This window comes from Lampetra fluviatilis, chromosome 81, assembly GCF_964198595.1.
Source record: "Lampetra fluviatilis chromosome 81, kcLamFluv1.1, whole genome shotgun sequence".
NCBI lineage: Eukaryota > Metazoa > Chordata > Hyperoartia > Petromyzontiformes > Petromyzontidae > Lampetra > Lampetra fluviatilis.
In genome coordinates this window covers 36,214-60,959 of record NC_136355.1, presented here as the reverse complement: position 1 = coordinate 60,959, position 24,746 = coordinate 36,214, and the positions used below count along the sequence as shown (strand labels likewise).

Genomic DNA, 24,746 nt, shown 5'->3' with positions numbered 1-24,746 from the left:
CCTTCACGGCTTGTAGAGTTGGGGGTTGCTAGCCTTCACGACTTGTAGAGTTGGGGGTTGCCAGCCTTCACGGCTTGTGGTGGTGGTGCTGTCGGGGGTTGCCAGCCTTCAAGGCTTGTGTAATTGTGGGGGGGGGTGTGGGGGGTTGCCAGCCTTCACGGCTTGTAGAAGTGGGGGGTTGCCAACCTTGTAGAGTGGGGGGTTGCCAGCCTTGTAGAGTGGGGGGTTGCCAGCCTTGTAGAGTGGGGGGTTGCCAGCCTTGTAGAGTGGGGGGTTGCCAACCTTGTAGAGTGGGGGGTTGCCAGCCTTGTAGAGTGGGGGGTTGCCAACCTTGTAGAGTGGGGGGTTGCCAGCCTTGTAGAGTGGGGGGTTGCCAAGCTTGTAGAGTGGGGGGTTGCCAACCTTGTAGAGTGGGGGGTTGCCAGCCTTGTAGAGTGTGGGGTTGCCAGCCTTGTAGAGTGGGGGGTTGCCAGCCTTGTAGGTGTGGGGGGTTGCCAGCCTTGTAGAGTGTGGGGTTGCCAGCCTTGTAGAGTGTGGGGTTGCCAGCCTTGTAGAGTGGGGGGTTGCCAGCCTTGTAGGTGTGGGGGGTTGCCAGCCTTGTAGAGTGTGGGGTTGCCAGCCTTGTAGAGTGGGGGGTTGCCAACCTTGTAGAGTGGGGGGTTGCCAGCCTTGTAGAGTGGGGGGTTGCCAAGCTTGTAGAGTGGGGGGTTGCCAACCGTGTAGAGTGGGGGGTTGCCAGCCTTGTAGAGTGTGGGGTTGCCAGCCTTGTAGAGTGGGGGGTTGCCAGCCTTGTAGGTGTGGGGGGTTGCCAGCCTTGTAGAGTGGGGGGTTGCCAGCCTTGTAGAGTGTGGGGTTGCCAGCCTTGTAGAGTGGGGGGTTGCCAACCTTGTAGAAGTGGGGGGTTGCCAGCCTTGTAGAGTGGGGGGTTGCCAGCCTTGTAGAGTGGGGGGTTGCCAGCCTTGTAGAGTGGGGGGTTGCCAGCCTTGTAGGTGTGGGGGGTTGCCAGCCTTCCTCATGGTTTGTGTGCCTTGCCCGTCTTGAATGAGACCTGCAGCACCCGCTCACCCAGCTGGGTGCCGTTCAGAGACTCGTAGAGTGGGGGGTTGCCAGCCTTGTAGAGTGGGGGGTTGCCAGCCTTCATTGTGTAGGGGGGGGGGGGGTTGCCAGCCTTGTAGGTGTGGGGGGTTGCCAGCCTTCCTCATGGTTTGTGTGCCTTGCCCGTCTTGAATGAGACCTGCAGCACCCGCTCACCCAGCTGGGTGCCGTTCAGAGACTCGATGGCCATGAGAGCCTCGTCGTAGTTGCCCATCGTGACGAAGCCGAAGCCCTTGCACTTGTTGCTGGCAAAGTCGCGGATCACCTGCAGTGAGACACACACAGTGAGACACACAGAGAGAGACAGTGAGAGAGAGACACAGAGAGAGACACAGTGACACACACAGAGACACATCGTGACGAAGCCGAAGCCCTTGCACTTGTTGCTGGCAAAGTCGCGGATCACCTGCAGTGAGAGAGACACAGTGAGACACACAGAGAGAGGACACACAGTGAGACACAGTGAGAGAGACAGAGAGACAGTGAGAGAGAGAGACACAGAGAGAGACACAGTGAGACACAGAGACAAAGCCCTTGCACTTGTTGCTGGCAAAGTCGCGGATCACCTGCAGAGAGAGACACAGTGAGAGTGAGAGACAGAGAGACACACAGAGACACAGAGAGAGAGAGACACAGAGAGAGACACAGTGAGACACAGAGAGAGACACAGTGACACACAGAGAGAGACACATCGTGACGAAGCCGAAGCTTTTGCACTTGTTGCTGGCAAAGTCGCGGATCACCTGCGGTGAGACACACAGTGAGACACACACAGTGAGAGAGAGACACACAGAGAGAGACACACAGAGAGACAGAGAGAGACACAGTGAGAGAGAGACACAGAGAGAGACACACACAGTGAGAGAGAGACACAGTGAGAGAGAGACACAGTGAGACACACAGTGAGACACAGAGAGAGACACACACAGTGAGAGAGAGACACAGTGAGAGAGAGACACAGAGAGAGACACAGTGAGACACACAGTGAGACACACAGTGAGAGAGAGACACAGTGAGACACACACAGTGAGACACACAGAGAGAGACAGTGAGAGACAGTGAAAGAGAGACACAGCGAGAGAGACACAGAGACACAGTGGGACACACACAGAGACACATCGTGACGAAGCCGAAGCCCTTGCACTTGTTGCTGGCAAAGTCGCGGATCACCTGCGGTGAGACACACACAGTGAGACACACACAGTGAGACACACACAGTGAGAGAGAGACACACAGAGAGACAGAGAGAGACACAGTGAGAGAGAGACACAGAGAGAGACACAGTGAGACACAGAGAGAGACACAGAGACACACAGTGAGAGAGAGACACAGAGAGAGACACAGAGAGACAGTGAGAGAGAGAGACACAGAGAGAGACACAGTGAGACACAGAGACAAAGCCCTTGCACTTGTTGCTGGCAAAGTCGCGGATCACCTGAAGGGACACACACACAGTGAGAGACACACAGTGAGACAGAGAGAGACACAGTGAGAGAGAGACACAGAGAGAGACACAGTGAGACACAGAGAGACAGTAAGACACAGAGACAGAGAGACACACAGAGAGACAGAGAGAGACACAGTGAGAGAGAGACACAGAGAGAGACACAGTGAGACACAGAGAGAGAGACACAGTGACACACAGTGAGAGAGAGACACAGAGAGAGACACAGAGACACACAGAGAGAGACACACACAGACACAGAGACAGACACAGTGAGACAGAGAGAGACAGAGTGAGACACACAGAGACAGTGAGAGAGAGACACACAGAGAGAGACACAGTGAGACACAGAGACAAAGCCCTTGCACTTGTTGCTGGCAAAGTCGCGGATCACCTGCAGAGAGAGACACAGTGAGAGTGAGAGACAGAGAGTGAGAGACAGAGAGAGAGACACAGTGAGACACAGAGAGAGACACAGAGACACACACAGAAAAATGGGTCTCTGTGTGTCTCTGTGTGTCTCTGTGTGTCTCTGTGTGTCTCTGCGTGTGTCTCTGCGTGTGTCTATGCGTGTGTCTCTGTGTGTGTCTCTGTGTGTGAGTCTCTGTGTGTGTCTGTGAGTCTCTGTGTGTGTCTGTGAGTCTCTGTGTGTGTCTGTGAGTCTCTGTGCGTGTCTCTGTGCGTGTCTCTGTGTGTCTGTGTGTGTCTCTGTGTGTGTCTCTGTGTGTGTCTCTGTGTGTGTCTCTGTGTGTGTCTCTGTGTGTGTCTCTATGTGTCTCTGTGTGTCTGTGTGTGTCTCTGTGTGTGTCTCTGCGTGTCTGTGTGTGTCTCTGTGTGTGTCTCTGCGTGTCTCTGTGTGCGAGTCTCTGCGTGTCTCTGTGTGTCTGTGCGTGTCTCTGTGTGTGTCTCTGTGTGAGTCTGTGTGTCTCTCTGTGAGTCTTTGTCTCTCTGTGTGTCTCTGTGTGTGTCTCTCTGTGTGTGTCTCTCTGCGTGTCTCTGTGAGTCTCACCTTGACGCTTGACACCGCACCAAACGGCCCGAACATCTGCCACAAAACCCTCTCATCAGCCTCGGGTCCCAGGTTGTAAACAAAGAGACAGAAACCACCACCACCGCCACCACCACCGCCACCACCGCCACCACCACCACCGTGGTGGTGAGGAGCGGAGGTAGAGTGGTGAGCGGCGGAGGCGGACGCGTTGACGTTGTGGTGTTGCTGCTGTTGTTGCTGCTGCTGCTGCTGTTGGTGGTGGTGGTGAGCGTTGACCGAGTGGTGAGGGCCTCCAACCCCGAGGTGAGCGTTGACCGAGTGGTGAGCGTTGCTGGTGGGGTGGTGAGCGTGGTGAGCGGAGGGCGAGTTGCCCCCGGGGTGGTGGTGAGCCGCGTGGTGAGCGTGGTGGTGAGCCGCGTGGTGAGCAGCGTGGTGGTGGTGGTGGGAGGAGCCGGGGCCACCCATGGAGTCGCCAAGAGGCGAGTAGCTGTGGTGGGGGTGGGAGACACGGGGGGCGGGTGAGACACGGGGGGTGGGACACGGGGGGTGGGTGAGACACGGGGTGAGACACGGGAGGAGGGACATGGGGGGTGAGACACGGGGGGGGGGGGGGACACGGGGAGAGACACGGGGAGAGACACGGGGAGAGACACGGGAAGAAAGACACGGGGAGAGAGAGACACGGGGAGAGAGACACACGGGGAGAGAGACACACGGGGAGAAAGACACGGGGAGAGAGACACGGGGAGAGACACACGGGGAGAGACACACGGGGAGAGAGAGAGACACGGGGGGAGAGACACGGGGTGGGACACGGGAGAGGGGGGTGAGACACGGGGTGAGACACGGGGAGAGAGACACGGGGTGAGACACGGGGGAGGGGGGAGAGACACGGGGGGAGAGACACGGGGGAGGGGGGGAGAGACACGGGGGGAGAGACACGGGGAGAGAGACACGGGGAGAGAGAGAGACACGGGGTGAGACACGGGGGAGGGGGGAGAGACACGGGGGGAGAGACACGGGGGAGGGGGGAGAGACACGGGGGGAGACACGGGGAGAGAGACACGGGGTGAGACACGGGGGAGGGGGGAGAGACACGGGGGGAGAGACACGGGGGAGGGGGGAGAGAGACACGGGGAGAGAGACAAGGGGTGAGACACGGGGAGAGAGACATGGGGTGAGACACGGGGGAGGGGGGAGAGACACGGGGGGAGAGACACGGGGGAGGGGGGAGAGACACGGGGGAGGGGGGGAGAGAGACACGGGGAGAGAGACACGGGGTGAGACACGGGGAGAGAGACACGGGGTGAGACACGGGGGGTGGGACACGGGGGAGGGGGGTGGGACACAGAGTGAGACACGGGAGGAGGGACATGGGGGGTGAGACACGGGGGGGGGGGACACGGGGAGAGACACGGGGAGAGACACGGGGAGAGACACGGGAAGAAAGACACGGGGAGAGAGAGACACGGGGAGAGAGACACACGGGGAGAGAGACACACGGGGAGAAAGACACGGGGAGAGAGACACGGGGAGAGACACACGGGGAGAGACACACGGGGAGAGAGAGAGACACGGGGGGAGAGACACGGGGTGGGACACGGGGGAGGGGGGTGAGACACGGGGTGAGACACGGGGAGAGAGACACGGGGTGAGACACGGGGGAGGGGGGAGAGACACGGGGGGAGAGACACGGGGGAGGGGGGAGAGACACGGGGGGAGAGACACGGGGAGAGAGACACGGGGAGAGAGAGAGACACGGGGAGAGAGACACGGGGGGAGAGACACGGGGGGAGAGACACGGGGGGAGAGACACGGGGGGAGAGACACGGGGAGAGACACGGGGGAGGGGGGAGAGACACGGGGGGAGAGACACGGGGGAGGGGGGAGAGACACGGGGGGAGAGACACGGGGTGAGACACGGGGGAGGGGGGAGAGACACGGGGGGAGAGACACGGGGGAGGGGGGGAGAGACACGGGGGGAGAGACACGGGGTGAGACACGGGGGAGGGGGGAGAGACACGGGGGGAGAGACACGGGGGAGGGGGGAGAGACACGGGGGGAGAGACACGGGGTGAGACACGGGGGAGGGGGGAGAGACACGGGGGGAGAGACACGGGGAGAGAGACACGGGGAGAGAGAGAGACACGGGGAGAGAGACACGGGGGGAGAGACACGGGGGGAGAGACACGGGGGGAGAGACACGGGGGGGGAGAGACACGGGGAGGGAGAGACACGGGGAGAGAGACACGGGGAGAGAGAGAGACACGGGGAGAGAGACACGGGGGGAGAGACACGGGGGGAGAGACACGGGGGGAGAGACACGGGGGGGAGAGACACGGGGAGAGACACGGGGGAGGGGGGAGAGACACGGGGGGAGAGACACGGGGGAGGGGGGAGAGACACGGGGGGAGAGACACGGGGTGAGACACGGGGGAGGGGGGAGAGACACGGGGGGAGAGACACGGGGGAGGGGGGAGAGACACGGGGGGAGAGACACGGGGTGAGACACGGGGGAGGGGGGAGAGACACGGGGGGAGAGACACGGGGGAGGGGGGAGAGACACGGGGGGAGAGACACGGGGTGAGACACGGGGGAGGGGGGAGAGACACGGGGGGGAGAGACACGGGGAGAGAGACACGGGGAGAGAGAGAGACACGGGGAGAGAGACACGGGGGGAGAGACACGGGGGGAGAGACACGGGGGGAGAGACAAGGGGGGAAGGGGAGAGACACGGGGAGAGAGACACGGGGGAGAGAGAGAGACACGGGGAGAGAGACACGGGGGGAGAGACACGGGGGGAGAGACACGGGGGGAGAGACACGGGGGGAGAGACACGGGGGAGAGACACGGGGGAGGGGGGAGAGACACGGGGGGAGAGACACGGGGGAGGGGGGAGAGACACGGGGGGAGAGACACGGGGTGAGACACGGGGGAGGGGGGAGAGACACGGGGGGAGAGACACGGGGGAGGGGGGAGAGACACGGGGGGAGAGACACGGGGTGAGACACGGGGGAGGGGGGAGAGACACGGGGGGAGAGACACGGGGAGAGAGACACGGGGAGAGAGAGAGACACGGGGAGAGAGACACGGGGGGAGAGACACGGGGGGAGAGACACGGGGGGAGAGACACGGGGAGGGAGAGACACGGGGAAAGAGAGAGACACGGGGTGAGACACGGGGGGTGAGACACGGGGGGTGAGACACGGGGGGTGAGACACGGGGAGAGAGAGACACGGGGGGTGGGACACGGGGGGGGGGACACGGGGAGAGACACGGGGAGAGAGACACGGGGTGAGACACGGGGGGAGAGACACGGGGAGGGAGACACGGGGGGTGGGACACGGGGAGAGAGACACGGGGGGAGAGACACGGGGAGGGAGACACGGGGGGTGGGACACGGGGGGGGGGTGGGACACGGGGGTGAGACACGGGGAGAGAGACACGGGGAGAGAGACACGGGGAGAGAGAGACACGGGGAGAGAGAAACGGGGGGAGAGACACGGGGAGAGAGACACGGAGAGAGAGACACGGGGGGAGAGACACGGGGAGAGAGACACGGGGGGAGAGACACGGGGGGAGAGACACGGGGGGAGAGACACGGGGAGAGAGAGACATGGGGAGAGAGACACGGGGAGAGAGACACGGGGAGAGAGACACGGGGAGAGAGACACGGGGAGAGAGACACGGGGAGAGAGACACGGGGAGAGACACGGGGGGAGAGACACGGGGAGAGACACGGGGAGAGACACGGGGAGAGACACGGGGAGAGAGAGACATGGGGAGAGAGACACGGGGAGAGAGACACGGGGAGAGAGACACGGGGAGAGAGACACGGGGGGAGAGACACGGGGAGAGAGACACGGGGAGAGAGACACGGGGAGAGAGACACGGGGAGAGAGACACGGGGAGAGAGACACGGGGAGAGAGACACGGGGAGAGAGACACGGGGAGAGACACGGGGGGAGAGACACGGGGAGAGACACGGGGAGAGACACGGGGAGAGACACGGGGAGAAACACGGGGAGAGAGAGACATGGGGAGAGAGACACGGGGAGAGAGACACGGGGAGAGAGACACGGGGAGAGAGACACGGGGGGAGAGACACGGGGAGAGAGACACGGGGAGAGAGACACGGGGAGAGAGACACGGGGAGAGAGACACGGGGAGAGAGACACGGGGAGAGACACGGGGGGAGAGACACGGGGAGAGAGACACGGGGAGAGAGACACGGGGAGAGAGACACGGGGAGAGAGACACGGGGAGAGAGACACGGGGAGAGAGACACGGGGAGAGAGACACGGGGAGAGAGACACGGGGAGAGAGACACGGGGGGAGAGACACGGGGAGAGACATGGAGTGAGTAGTGTATAGTGTAGTGTATAGTGTAGTGTGTAGTGTAGTGTATAGTGTAGTGTATAGTGTAGTGTATAGTGTAGTGTATAGTGTAGTGTATAGTGTAGTGTATAGTGTAGTGTGTAGTGTAGTGTGTAGTGTGGTGTATAGTGTAGTGTATAGTGTAGTGTATAGTGTAGTGTATAGTGTAGTGTATAGTGTAGTGTATAGTGTAGTGTATAGTGTATAGTGTAGTGTATAGTGTAGTGTATAGTGTAGTGTATAGTGTATAGTGTAGTGTATAGTGTAGTGTATAGTGTAGTGTATAGTGTATAGTGTACAGTGTAGTGTACAGTGTAGTGTACAGTGTAGTGTGGTGTACAGTGTAGTGTGCAGTGTAGTGTATAGTGTACAGTGTAGTGTACAGTGTAGTGTATAGTGTAGTGTGCAGTGTAGTGTACAGTGTAGTGTGCAGTGTAGTGTACAGTGTAGTGTACAGTGTAGTGTACAGTGTAGTGTACAGTGTGTAGCAGTGTAGAATGTACCGGAACCTCTGCGCTTGGTGGTAGAGGGGACCCCCGTAGCGTCTGTGCGCCGCCTGGTTGATCTGAGTGAGCAGCGTGGGTGAGGCCTTCTTGTTGGGGGCACTGGCCACCTACAACATCATCAGCAACATCATCATCAGCTGTGTAACATCATCATCAACATCATCATCAACATCAGCATCAACATCAACAACATCATCAACATCAGCAACATCATCATCAGCTGTGTAACATCATCATCAGCTGTGACATCAACATCAGCATCAACATCATCAGCTGTGTAACATCATCATCATCAACATCATCATCAGCTGTGTAACATCATCATCAACATCATCATCATCATCAACATCATCATCAGCTGTGTAACATCATCATCAACATCATCATCATCAACATCATCATCAGCATCATCATCATCATCAACATCATCATCATCAACATCATCATCATCATCATCAACATCATCATCAACATCATCATCATCAACATCATCATCAGCTGTGTAACATCATCATCAACATCATCATCATCAACATCATCATCAGCATCATCATCATCATCAACATCATCATCAACATCAGCATCATCATCATCAACATCATCATCAACATCAGCATCATCATCATCAACATCATCATCAGCTGTGTAACATCATCATCAGCTGTGACATCAACATCAGCATCATCATCATCAACATCATCATCATCATCAACATCATCATCATCATCAACATCATCATCATCATCAACATCATCATCATCATCAACATCATCAGCATCATCATCATCATCAACATCATCATCATCATCATCAACATCATCATCATCATCAACATCAGCATCATCATCATCAACATCATCATCATCATCAACATCATCATCATCATCAACATCATCAGCATCATCATCATCATCAACATCATCATCATCATCAACATCATCATCATCATCATCAACATCATCATCATCATCAACATCATCATCATCATCAACATCATCATCATCATCATCAACATCAGCATCATCATCATCAACATCATCATCATCATCAACATCATCATCAACATCATCATCATCATCATCATCAACATCATCATCATCATCATCATCAACATCATCATCATCATCATCAACATCATCATCATCATCATCAACATCATCATCATCATCAACATCATCATCATCATCAACATCATCATCATCATCAACATCATCATCATCATCAACATCATCATCATCATCAACATCATCATCATCATCATCAACATCATCATCATCATCAACATCATCATCATCATCAACATCATCATCATCATCATCAACATCATCATCATCAACATCATCATCATCATCAACATCATCATCATCATCAACATCATCATCATCATCAACATCATCATCATCATCATCAACATCATCATCATCATCATCAGCATCATCATCATCAACATCATCATCATCATCATCAGCTGTGTAACATCATCATCAACATCATCATCATCATCAACATCATCATCAGCTGTGTAACATCATCATCAACATCATCATCATCATCAACATCATCATCAGCATCATCATCATCATCAACATCAACATCATCATCATCAACATCATCATCATCATCAACATCATCATCAACATCAGCATCATCATCATCAACATCATCATCAGCTGTGTAACATCATCATCAACATCATCATCATCATCAACATCATCATCAGCTGTGTAACATCATCATCATCAACATCATCATCAGCATCATCATCATCATCAACATCATCATCATCAACATCATCATCATCATCATCAACATCATCATCAACATCAGCATCATCATCATCAACATCATCATCAGCTGTGTAACATCATCATCATCAACATCATCATCAACATCATCATCAGCTGTGTAACATCATCATCAACATCATCATCATCATCAACATCATCATCAGCTGTGTAACATCATCATCAACATCATCATCAACATCATCATCAGCATCATCATCATCATCAACATCATCATCAGCTGTGTAACATCATCATCATCATCAACATCATCATCAGCATCATCATCATCATCAACATCATCATCATCAACATCATCATCATCATCAACATCATCAACAACATCAGCATCATCATCATCAACATCATCATCAGCTGTGTAACATCATCATCATCAACATCATCATCAACATCATCATCAGCTGTGTAACATCATCATCAACATCATCATCATCATCAACATCATCATCAGCTGTGTAACATCATCATCAACATCATCATCAACATCATCATCAGCATCATCATCATCAACATCATCATCAGCTGTGTAACATCATCATCATCATCATCAACATCATCATCAGCATCATCATCATCATCAACATCATCATCATCAACATCATCATCATCATCAACATCATCATCAACATCAGCATCATCATCATCAACATCATCATCAGCTGTGTAACATCATCATCAGCTGTGACATCAACATCAGCATCATCATCATCATCAGCTGTGTAACATCATCATCATCATCATCAACATCATCATCAGCTGTGTAACATCATCATCATCATCATCAGCTGTGTAACATCATCATCATCATCATCAACATCATCATCAGCTGTGTAACATCATCATCATCATCATCAACATCATCATCAGCTGTGTAACATCATCATCATCAGCATCATCATCATCATCAGCTGTGTAACATCATCATCATCATCATCAACATCATCATCAGCTGTGTAACATCATCATCAACATCATCATCATCAGCTGTGTAACATCATCATCAACATCATCATCATCATCAACATCATCATCAGCTGTGTAACATCATCATCAACATCATCATCATCATCAACATCATCATCAGCTGTGTAACATCATCATCATCATCATCAACATCATCATCAACATCATCATCAGCTGTGTAACATCATCATCAACATCATCATCATCATCAACATCATCATCAGCTGTGTAACATCATCATCAACATCATCATCAACATCATCATCAGCATCATCATCATCATCAACATCATCATCAGCTGTGTAACATCATCATCATCATCATCAACATCATCATCATCATCAACATCATCATCATCATCAACATCATCATCATCATCATCAACATCATCATCATCAACATCATCATCATCATCAACATCATCATCATCATCAACATCATCATCATCATCAACATCATCATCATCATCATCAACATCATCATCATCATCATCAGCATCATCATCATCAACATCATCATCATCATCATCAGCTGTGTAACATCATCATCAACATCATCATCATCATCAACATCATCATCAGCTGTGTAACATCATCATCAACATCATCATCATCATCAACATCATCATCAGCATCATCATCATCATCAACATCAACATCATCATCATCAACATCATCATCATCATCAACATCATCATCAACATCAGCATCATCATCATCAACATCATCATCAGCTGTGTAACATCATCATCAACATCATCATCATCATCAACATCATCATCAGCTGTGTAACATCATCATCATCAACATCATCATCAGCATCATCATCATCATCAACATCATCATCATCAACATCATCATCATCATCATCAACATCATCATCAACATCAGCATCATCATCATCAACATCATCATCAGCTGTGTAACATCATCATCATCAACATCATCATCAACATCATCATCAGCTGTGTAACATCATCATCAACATCATCATCATCATCAACATCATCATCAGCTGTGTAACATCATCATCAACATCATCATCAACATCATCATCAGCATCATCATCATCATCAACATCATCATCAGCTGTGTAACATCATCATCATCATCAACATCATCATCAGCATCATCATCATCATCAACATCATCATCATCAACATCATCATCATCATCAACATCATCAACAACATCAGCATCATCATCATCAACATCATCATCAGCTGTGTAACATCATCATCATCAACATCATCATCAACATCATCATCAGCTGTGTAACATCATCATCAACATCATCATCATCATCAACATCATCATCAGCTGTGTAACATCATCATCAACATCATCATCAACATCATCATCAGCATCATCATCATCATCAACATCATCATCAGCTGTGTAACATCATCATCATCATCATCAACATCATCATCAGCATCATCATCATCATCAACATCATCATCATCAACATCATCATCATCATCAACATCATCATCAACATCAGCATCATCATCATCAACATCATCATCAGCTGTGTAACATCATCATCAGCTGTGACATCAACATCAGCATCATCATCATCATCAGCTGTGTAACATCATCATCATCATCATCAACATCATCATCAGCTGTGTAACATCATCATCATCATCATCAGCTGTGTAACATCATCATCATCATCATCAACATCATCATCAGCTGTGTAACATCATCATCATCATCATCAACATCATCATCAGCTGTGTAACATCATCATCATCAGCATCATCATCATCATCAGCTGTGTAACATCATCATCATCATCATCAACATCATCATCAGCTGTGTAACATCATCATCAACATCATCATCATCAGCTGTGTAACATCATCATCAACATCATCATCATCATCAACATCATCATCAGCTGTGTAACATCATCATCAACATCATCATCATCATCAACATCATCATCAGCTGTGTAACATCATCATCATCATCATCAACATCATCATCAACATCATCATCAGCTGTGTAACATCATCATCAACATCATCATCATCATCAACATCATCATCAGCTGTGTAACATCATCATCAACATCATCATCAACATCATCATCAGCATCATCATCATCATCAACATCATCATCAGCTGTGTAACATCATCATCATCATCATCAACATCATCATCAGCATCATCATCATCATCATCAACATCATCATCATCAACATCATCATCATCATCAACATCATCATCAACATCAGCATCATCATCATCAACATCATCATCAGCTGTGTAACATCATCATCAGCTGTGACATCAACATCAGCATCATCATCATCATCAGCTGTGTAACATCATCATCATCATCATCAACATCATCATCAGCTGTGTAACATCATCATCATCATCATCAGCTGTGTAACATCATCATCATCATCATCAACATCATCATCAGCTGTGTAACATCATCATCATCATCATCAACATCATCATCAGCTGTGTAACATCATCATCATCATCATCAACATCATCATCAGCTGTGTAACATCATCATCATCATCATCAGCTGTGTAACATCATCATCATCATCATCAACATCATCATCAGCTGTGTAACATCATCATCATCATCATCAACATCATCATCAGCTGTGTAACATCATCATCATCATCAACATCATCATCAGCTGTGTAACATCATCATCATCATCATCATCAACATCATCATCAGCTGTGTAACATCATCATCATCATCATCAACATCATCATCATCATCAACATCAACATCATCATCAACATCATCATCATCATCATCAGCTGTGACATCAACATCAGCATCATCATCAACATCATCATCATCATCAACATCAACATCATCATCAACATCATCATCATCATCAGCTGTGTAACATCATCATCATCAACATCATCATCATCATCAGTAGTAGTAACATCCTCATCAGTACAGAGTTGTACTTTATAGTATTAGTACTATATAGTAGTAGTACTAGCACTATAGTATTACTACAGTACTACTATAGTAGTAGTACTATAGTACTGGTACTATAGATTAGTAGTACTGGTACTATAGAATGGTAGTGGTAGTCACCTTGACGCTGATAGGCTCAGTGGCTCCGTTGGGCTAGTACTACTACTATAGTAGTAGTACTATAGTAGTAGTACTATAGTACAAGTACTATAGATTAGTAGTACTGGTACTATAGATTAGTAGTACTGGTACTATAGAATAATCACCTTGACGCTGATAGGCTCAGTGGCCCCGCTGGGCTAGTACTACTACTATAGTACTAGTACTATAGTAGTAGTACTATAGTACAAGTACTATAGATTAGTAGTACTGGTACTATAGAGTGGTCACCTTGACGCGGATAGGCTCAGTGGCCCCGCTGGGCTTGTACTACTACTATAGTACTAGTACTATAGTATTAATACTATAGTAGTAGTACTATAGTACTAGTACTATAGATTAGTAGTATTGGTACTATAGAATGGTAATCACCTTGACGCTGATTGGCTCAGTGGCCCCGCTGGGCTAGTACTACTACTATAGTACTAGTACTATAGTACTGGTACTATAGATTAGTAGTACTGGTACTATAGAATAATCACCTTGACGCTGATAGGCTCAGTGGCCCCGCTGGGCTTGTGGCCGTTGAGCAGGCGGATGGCTTCAGCACAGAGTAGTTCTATATAGTACTGGTACTATAGATTAGTAGTACTGGTACTATAGATTAGTAGTACTGGTACTATAGAATAATCACCTTGACGCTGATAGGCTCAGTGGCCCCGCTGGGCTTGTGGCCGTTGAGCAGGCGGATGGCTTCAGCACAGAGTAGTTCTATATAGTACTGGTACTATAGATTAGTAGTACTGGTACTATAGATTAGTAGTACTGGTACTATAGAATAATCACCTTGACGCTGATAGGCTCAGTGGCCCCGCTGGGCTTGTGGCCGTTGAACAAGCGGATGGCTTCAGCACAGAGTAGTTCTATATAGTACTGGTACTATAGATTAGTAGTACTGGTACTATAGATTAGTAGTACTGGTACTATAGAATAACCACCTTGACGCTGATAGGCTCTGTGGCCCCGCTGGGCTTGTGGCCGTTGAGCAGGCGGATGGCTTCCTCGGCCTCCAGCTTCTTGTCAAAGCGGATGAACGCAACTCCCCGCGAGATGCCTACACACACACAGACAGACACACACACAGATAGACACACACACAGTGAGACACACACACACAGTGAGACACACACAGATAGACAGTGAGACACAGTGAGACACACACACAGCGGATGGCTTCCTCGGCATCCAGCTTCTTGTCAAAGCGGATGAACGCAACTCCCCGCGAGATGCCTACACACACACACAGATAGACACACACACAGATAGACACACACACAGTGAGACACACACAGATAGACACACACAGATAGACACACACACACAGTGAGACACACACACAGTGAGACACACAGACACACACACACACACAGAGACACAGACACACACACACAGTGAGACACACAGACACACACACACACAGACACACACACACAGTGAGACACACACAGATAGACACACACAGATAGACACACAGACACACAGTGAGACACACACACAGTGAGACACACACACACACACACAGTGAGACACACAGACACACACACACAGACACACACACACAGTGAGACACACACACAGACACACACACACAGTGAGACACACACACACACAGATAGACACACACAGATAGATACAAACACAGTGAGACACACACAGATAGACACACACACACACACATAGACACACACAGACACACACACACAGACACAGACACACACAGAGACACACACAGACACACAGACACACACAGTGAGACACACACACACACAGAGACACACACACACAGACACACACACACACACACAGACACACACACACACAGTGAGACACACACACACACAGACACACACACACAGACACACACACACAGACACACACACACAGACACACACACAGACACACACACACACACACAGACACACACACACAGACACACACACACACAGACACACACACACAGACACACACACACAGACACACACACACACACACAGACACACACACACACAGACACACACACAGACACACACACACAGAGACACACACACACAAAGACACACACACACACAGACACACACAGTGAGACACACACACAGACACACACACAGACACACACACAGACACACACACAGACACACACACACACAGTGAGACACACACACAGACACACACACACACAGACACACCTGTGATCTGATCCACGAGGATGCGTGAGGTGATGATGTGTCCGTATCAATGACACACACACAGACACACACACACAGACACACACACAGATAGACACACACACAGAGACACACACAGACACACACACATAGACACACACACATAGACACACCTGTGATCTGATCCACGAGGATGCGTGAGGTGATGATGTGTCCGTATCAATGACACACACACAGAGACACACACAGACACACACACAGACACACACACACAGACACACACAGTGAGACACACACACACATAGACACACCTGTGATCTGATCCACGAGGATGCGTGAGGTGATGATGTGTCCGTATCGGCCGAACAAAATCTCAAGTTCCTTCTGAGTCATCGCCTTGGGCAGGCCGGTGACGTACAGGTTGGTGTCCTTCAGCTCCTCGGAGCTCGGACGCGCGTAGGACACCTTAGAGAGACAGAGAGACACACAGAGAGACACAGAGTGAGACACAGAGTGAGAGAGTGAGACACAGAGAGACACAGAGAGAGTGAGACACACAGAGAGACACAGAGAGACACAGAGTGAGACAGAGAGAGACACGGTCACGTACAGGTTGGTGTCCTTCAGCTCCTCGGAGCTCGGACGCGCGTAGGACACCTTAGATAGACACAGAGACACACAGAGAGACACAGAGAGACACAGAGTGAGACAGAGAGAGACACGGTCACGTACAGGTTGGTGTCCTTCAGCTCCTCGGAGCTCGGACGCGCGTAGGACACCTTAGATAGACACAGAGACACACAGAGAGACACAGAGAGACACAGAGTGAGACAGAGAGAGACACGGTCACGTACAGGTTGGTGTCCTTCAGCTCCTCGGAGCTCGGACGCGCGTAGGACACCTTAGATAGACACAGAGACACACAGAGAGACACAGAGAGACACAGAGTGAGACAGAGAGAGACACGGTCACGTACAGGTTGGTGTCCTTCAGCTCCTCGGAGCTCGGACGCGCGTAGGACACCTTAGATAGACACAGAGACACACAGAGAGACACAGAGAGACACAGAGTGAGACAGAGAGAGACACGGTCACGTACAGGTTGGTGTCCTTCAGCTCCTCGGAGCTCGGACGCGCGTAGGACACCTTAGATAGACACAGAGACACACAGAGAGACACAAAGAGACAGAGTGAGACAGAGAGAGACACGGTCACGTACAGGTTGGTGTCCTTCAGCTCCTCGGAGCTCGGACGCGCGTAGGACACCTTAGATAGACACAGAGACACACAGAGAGACACAGAGAGACACAGAGTGAGACAGAGAGAGACACGGTCACGTACAGGTTGGTGTCTTTCAGCTCCTCGGAGCTCGGACGCGCGTAGGACACCTTAGATAGACACAGAGACACACAGAGAGACACAGAGTGAGACAGAGTGACACAGAGAGACACGGGGAGAAAGACACAGAGAGACACAGAGAGTGAGACACACAGAGACACAGAGAGAGACACAGAGAGACAGAGAGAGACACAGAGTGAGACAGAGAGAGACACGGTGACGTACAGGTTGGTGTCCTTCAGCTCCTCGGAGCTCGGACGCGCGTAGGACACCTTAGAGAGACACGGGGAGAGAGACACACAGAGAGTGAGACACACAGAGAGACAGAGAGAGACACAGAGTCACGTACAGGTTGGTGTCCTTGAGCTCCTCAGAGCTCGGACGCGCGTAGGACACCGTAGAGAGACAGAGACAGAGAGACACACAGAGACACAGAGACACAGAGATACACAGAGTGAGACAGAGAGAGACACGGTGACGTACAGGTTGGTGTCCTTCAGCTCCTCGGAGCTGGGGCGAGCGTAGGACACCTTAGAGAGACAGAGAGACAGACACAGAGAGACACAGAGAGACAGAGAGAGACACACAGAGAGACAGAGTGAGAGACAGAGTGAGTGTGGGAGAGAGACAGAGAGAGACAGACTGTCTGTCTCTCTCTGTCTCTGTGTGTGTCTCTCTGTGTCTCTGTGTCTCTCTCTCTGTCTCTGTGTGTGAGTCTCTGTGTGTGTGTCACTGTGTGTGTCTCTGTGTGTGTCTCTGTGTGTGTCTCTGTGTCTCTCTGTGTGTCTCTGTGTGTGTCTCTGTGTGTGTCTCTGTGTGTGTGTCTATGTGAGTGTCTCTGTGTCTCTCTGTGTGTCTCTGTGTCTTTGTGTGTCTTTGTGTGTCTCTCTGTGTCTCTCTGTGTCTCTGTGTGTCTCTGTGTCTCTCTGTGTGTCTCTGTGTGTGTCTCTGTGTGTGTCTCTGTCTCTGTGTCTCTGTGTGTGTCTCTGTGTCTCTCTGTGTGTGTCTCTGTGTGTCTCTCTGCTACCTTGATTGTCTTGGACTGCAGCCGTAGTCCGTTGAGGGTGCCGATGGCTTTCTCCGCCTCACGGGGATCCGAGAAGTTCACAAACCCATAGCCCAGACTCATGCCTGGAGCAGCAACAACAACATCAACAACATCAACAACATCATCAACAACATCAACAACATCATCATCAACAACATCAACAACATCAATAACATCAACATCAACAACAACATCATCATCAACAACATCAACAACACCAACAACATCATCATCAACAACATCAACAACATCAATAACATCAATAACATCAATAAGATCAACAACATCAACAACAACATCAACAACATCAACAACATCATCATCATCAACAACATCAACAACAACAACAACATCATCATCAACAACATCAACAACATCAACAACATCAACAACACCAACAACATCATCATCAACAACATCAACAACATCAATAACATCAATAACATCAATAAGATCAACAACATCAACAACATCAACAACATCAACAACATCATCATCATCAACAACAACAACAACAACAACATCATCATCAACAACATCAACAACATCAACAACATCAACAACATCAACAACAACATCATCATCATCAACATCAACAACATCAACAACATCAACAACATCATCAACAACATCAACAACATCAACAACAACATCAACAACATCAACAACATCATCATCATCAATAACATCAACAACAACATCATCATCATCATCAACATCAACAACATCAACAACATCAACAACATCAACAACATCAACAACATCATCAACAACATCATCAATAACATCATCAACATCATCAACAACATCAGCAACAACATCAACATCATCAACATCATCATCAACAACATCAACAACATCAACAACATCATCATCAACAACATCAACAACATCAACAACATCAATAACAACAACAACATCAACATCATCAACATCATCAACATCAACAACATCATCAACAACATCAACAACATCAACAACAACATCAACATCATCAACAACATCAACAACATCATCAACAACATCAACAACATCAACATCATCAACAACATCAACATCATCAACAACATCAACAACATCAACATCATCAACAACATCAACAACATCAACAACATCAACATCATCAACAACATCAACAACATCAACAACATCAACATCATCAACAACATCAACATCATCAACATCATCAACAACATCAACAACATCAACAACATCAACAACATCAACATCATCAACAACATCAACATCATCAACAACATCAACATCATCAACATCATCAACAACATCAACATCATCAACAACATCAACAACATCAACATCATCAACAACATCAACAACATCAACATCATCAACAACATCAACAACATCAACATCATCAACAACATCAACATCATCAACAACATCAACAACATCAACATCATCAACAACATCAACAACATCAACATCATCAACAACATCAACATCATCAACAACATCAACATCATCAACAACATCAACAACATCAACAACATCAACAACATCAACATCATCAACAACATCAACATCATCAACATCATCAACAACATCAACAACATCAATAACATCAACATCATCATCATCATCAGTAGTATCATCATCAGTAGTAGTATCATCATCATCAGTAGTGTCATCATCATCATCAATAACATCAACATCATCATCAGTAGTATCATCATCATCATCAGTAGTGTCATCATCATCATCAATAACATCATCATCATCAGTAGTAGTATCATCATCATCATCATCAGTAGTGTCATCATCATCATCAATAACATCATCATCATCATCAGTAGTAGTATCATCATCATCAGTAGTGTCATCATCATCATCAATAACATCATCATCATCATCAGTAGTATCATCATCATCAGTAGTATCATCATCATCATCAGTAGTATCATCATCAGTAGTATCATCATCATCATCAGTAGTATCATCATCATCAGTAGTATCATCATCATCATCAGTAGTATCATCAGTCGTAGTATCATCATCAGTAGTATCATCATCACCAGTAGTAGAATCATCAGAATCATCATCATCAGCAACATCTTTTAGTCACCGTGTCTCTCTCTCTCTGTGTGCGTCTCTCTGTGTGTGTCTCTCTGTGTGTCTCTCTGTGTGTCTCTCTGTGTGTCTCTCTGTGTGTGTCTGTGTGTGTCTCTGTGTGTCTCTCTGTGAGTCTCTCTGTGTGTGTCTCTCTGTGAGTCTCTCTGTGAGTCTCTCTCTGTGTGTCTCTCTGTGTGTCTCTCTGTGTGTGTCTGTGTGTGTCTCTCTGTGTGTCTCTCTGTGTGTTTCTGTGTCTCTCTCTGTGTCTCTCTCTGTGTGTCTCTCTGTGTCTCTGTGTGTCTCTGTGTGTCTCTGTGTGTCTCTGTGTGTCTCTGTGTGTCTCTGTGTGTCTCTGTGTCTCTCTGTGTGTGTGTGTGTCTCTCTGTGTGTCTCTGTGTCTCTCTGTGTGTGTGTCTCTCTGTGTGTCTCTCTGTCTGTCTCTCTGTCTCTCTCTCTGTGTCTCTCCCTGTCTGTCTCTGTGTGTGTGTCTCTGTGTGTCTGTCTCTCTGTGTCTGTCTCTGTGTGTGTGTCTCACCGGTGAGCTTATCCCTGATGAGCTTGCACGTGTCCCACGCTGCTGAACAGGTGGTGTAGGTCCTCCTGGCTTATGTCTCTCTGTGTGTCTCTGTGTGTCTCTGTGTGTGTCTCTGTGTGTCTCTGTGTGTCTCTGTGTGTCTCTGTGTCTCTCTGTGTGTGTGTGTGTCTCTCTGTGTGTGTGTCTCTGTGTGTGTGTGTGTGTGTCTCTCTGTCTGTCTCTCTGTGTGTCTCTCTGTCTGTCTCTCTCTCTGTGTCTCTCCCTGTCTGTCTCTCTGTCTGTGTCTCTCTCCCTGTCTGTCTCTGTGTGTGTGTCTCACCGGTGAGCTTATCCCTGATGAGCTTGCACGTGTCCACGTGTCCCACGCTGCTGAACAGGTGGTGTAGGTCTTCCTGGCTCATGCTCTGGGGCAGGTAGTTGACGATGAGGTTGGTGAGTCCGGCACCGTCGTCGGACGAGGCGAGGGAGCCGGTCTCGCCGGGAGATTGTTGCCCACCACCACCACCACCTCCTCCAAGCTTGGAGATCTCCATCTAGAGAGACAGAGACAGAGAGACACAGAGAGACACGGTGAGAGACGCAGAGAGACACAGAGACACAGAGAGAGACACGGTGAGAGAGTGACACACGGTGAGAGAGACAGAGAGAGAGACACAGAGAGACACAGAGAGACAGAGAGAGAGACACAGAGAGACAGAGAGAGAGACACACGGTGAGGCACAGAGAGACACAGAGAGACACAGAGACACACAGAGAGGCGAGGGAGCCGGTCTCGCCGGGAGATTGTTGCCCACCACCACCACCACCTCCTCCAAGCTTGGAGATCTCCATCTAGAGAGACAGAGACAGAGAGAGACACAGAGAGACACGGTGAGAGACGCAGAGAGACACAGAGACACAGAGAGACACAGAGAGACAGAGAGAGACACAGAGAGACACGGTGAGAGACGCAGAGAGACACAGAGACACAGAGAGAGGCGAGGGAGCCGGTCTCCCCGGGAGATTGTTGCCCACCACCACCACCACCTCCTCCTAGCTTGGAGATCTCCATCTAGAGAGACAGAGACAGAGAGACACAGAGAGACACAGAGAGACACAGAGAGACACGGTGAGAGACGCAGAGAGACACAGAGACACAGAGACACAGAGAGAGGCGAGGGAGCCGGTCTCCCCGGGAGATTGTTGCCCACCACCACCACCACCTCCTCCTAGCTTGGAGATCTCCATCTAGAGACACAGAGACACATACACACACAGACACACACACAGTCACAGACACACACACAGACACACGCACAGTCACAGACACACGCACAGTCACAGACACACACACAGTCACAGACACACACACACACACAGACACACACACAGTCACAGACACACACACAGACACACACACAGTCACAGACACACACACAGACACACAAACACACACAGACACACAGTCACACAGACACAGACACACACACAGACACACAGTCACACACACAGACACAGACACACAGTCACAGACACACACACAGACACACAGTCACAGACACACAGACACACAGTCACAGACACAGTCACACACACAGACACACAGTCACAGACACACACACAGACACACAGTCACAGACACACAGACACTCACACAGACACACACACACACACAGTCACAGACACACACACACAGACACACACACAGACACACACACAGTCAGTTTAACACGTAGGCTTTCGCGACCAATATTGTTCATAATCAACGATTTTTGGGTTTAGATCGCGTTATTTATAAATGTGTCGTAAACCTCCACCACCCGACACGGCCAATCAGTAAACAAGTGTCACGTTGACAAAAGACAAAGAGTTCACTGCTTTAGCCCCCACACCGGTGTGTTGAAGCGTGAATCCACAACATTTACAATTTGAGTAGCACGACGTTTCGCTGGTAATTGCATCCAGCATCATCGGGCAATTCGCCAGAATGGATGATGCTGGATGCAATTACCAGCGAAACGTCGTGCTACTCAAATTGTAAATGTTGTGGCTTCAACACACCGGTGTGGGGGCTAAAGCAGTGAACTATTTGTCTTTTGTCAACGTGACACTTTTTTACTGATTGGCCGTGTCGGGTGGTGGAGGGTTACGACACATTTATAAATAACGCGATCTAAACCCAAAAATCGTTGATTATGAACACACAGTCACAGACACACAGACACACACACACTCACACAGACACACACACTCACACAGACACACACACTCACACAGAGACACACACACAGAGACACACACACAGAGACACACACACAGACACACACACAGACACACACACAGACACACACACAGACACACACACACTCACACACACAGACTCACACACAGACACACAGACACACTCACACACACACTCACACACACAGACACACACACACCCACACACACACACAGACACACACACAGTCACACTCACAGACACACACACAGACACACAAACACAGCCATTCACCTTAATACGTCTGAGGGTCGATGTGGACGTCACCGCTGCCGAGGTGTTGGTCGCGAACCGTCGGACCCCGCCGCCGAGGCTGATGAGGTTGGAGCGAGGGAGTGGAACCCGCGGCGTCTTCATAGACGCGGAGACCAGCACGGGGTGGTGAGGGTGGTGAGGTGAGGGTGGTGGTGAGGGTGGTGAGGTGAGGGGGGTGGTGAGGGTGGTGAGGGTGGTGAGGTGAGGGTGGTGGTGAGGGTGAGGTGAGGGTGAGGTGAGGGTGGTGAGGGTGGTGAGGGTGGTGGTGGTGAGGGGGTGGTGAGGTGAGGGTGGTGAGGGTGAGGTGGGTGGTTAGGTGGTGGTGAGGGTGAGGTGGGTGGTGAGGGTGGTGGTGAGGGTGGTGAGGTGAGGGTGAGGTGGGTGGTGAGGTGAGGGGGGTGGTGAGGGTGGTGAGGTGAGGGGGGGTGGTGAGGGTGGTGAGGGTGGTGGTGAGGGTGAGGTGGGTGGTGAGGGTGGTAGTGGTGAGGGTGGTGAGGTGAGGGTGAGGTGCGTGGTGAGGTGAGGGTGAGGTGGGTGGTGAGGGTGGTGAGGGTGAGGTGAGGGTGGTGGTGGTGAGGGGGTGAGGGTGGTGAGGGGGAGGTGGGTGGTGAGGGTGGTGGTGGTGAGGGGGTGAGGGTGGTGAGGGTGAGGTGAGGGTGGTGGTGGTGAGGGGGTGAGGGTGGTGGTGGTGAGGGTGGTGAGGGGGAGGTGGGTGGTGAGGTGGGTGGTGAGGGGGTGGTGAGGTGAGGTGAGGGGGGAGGACG

The 24,746-nt window shown here is 49.8% G+C and overlaps 1 protein-coding gene across 1 annotated transcript; it reads right to left on the bottom strand.

Moving 5' to 3' along the window:
- Nucleotides 1-904: 904 nt before the first annotated feature.
- On the bottom strand, nucleotides 905-24,216 carry LOC144953690 (ELAV-like protein 1). Its single transcript, XM_078884249.1, has 8 exons — nucleotides 23,962-24,216; nucleotides 21,787-22,000; nucleotides 18,842-18,945; nucleotides 16,789-16,942; nucleotides 15,251-15,366; nucleotides 8,411-8,520; nucleotides 3,549-4,017; nucleotides 905-1,360 (listed from the first exon to the last, which is right to left on the bottom strand). Exons 1-8 carry the CDS (start codon nucleotides 24,082-24,084, stop codon nucleotides 1,199-1,201), a joined length of 1,452 nt encoding a protein of 483 aa, XP_078740375.1. The 5' UTR covers nucleotides 24,085-24,216; the 3' UTR covers nucleotides 905-1,198.
- Nucleotides 24,217-24,746: the final 530 nt, after the last annotated feature.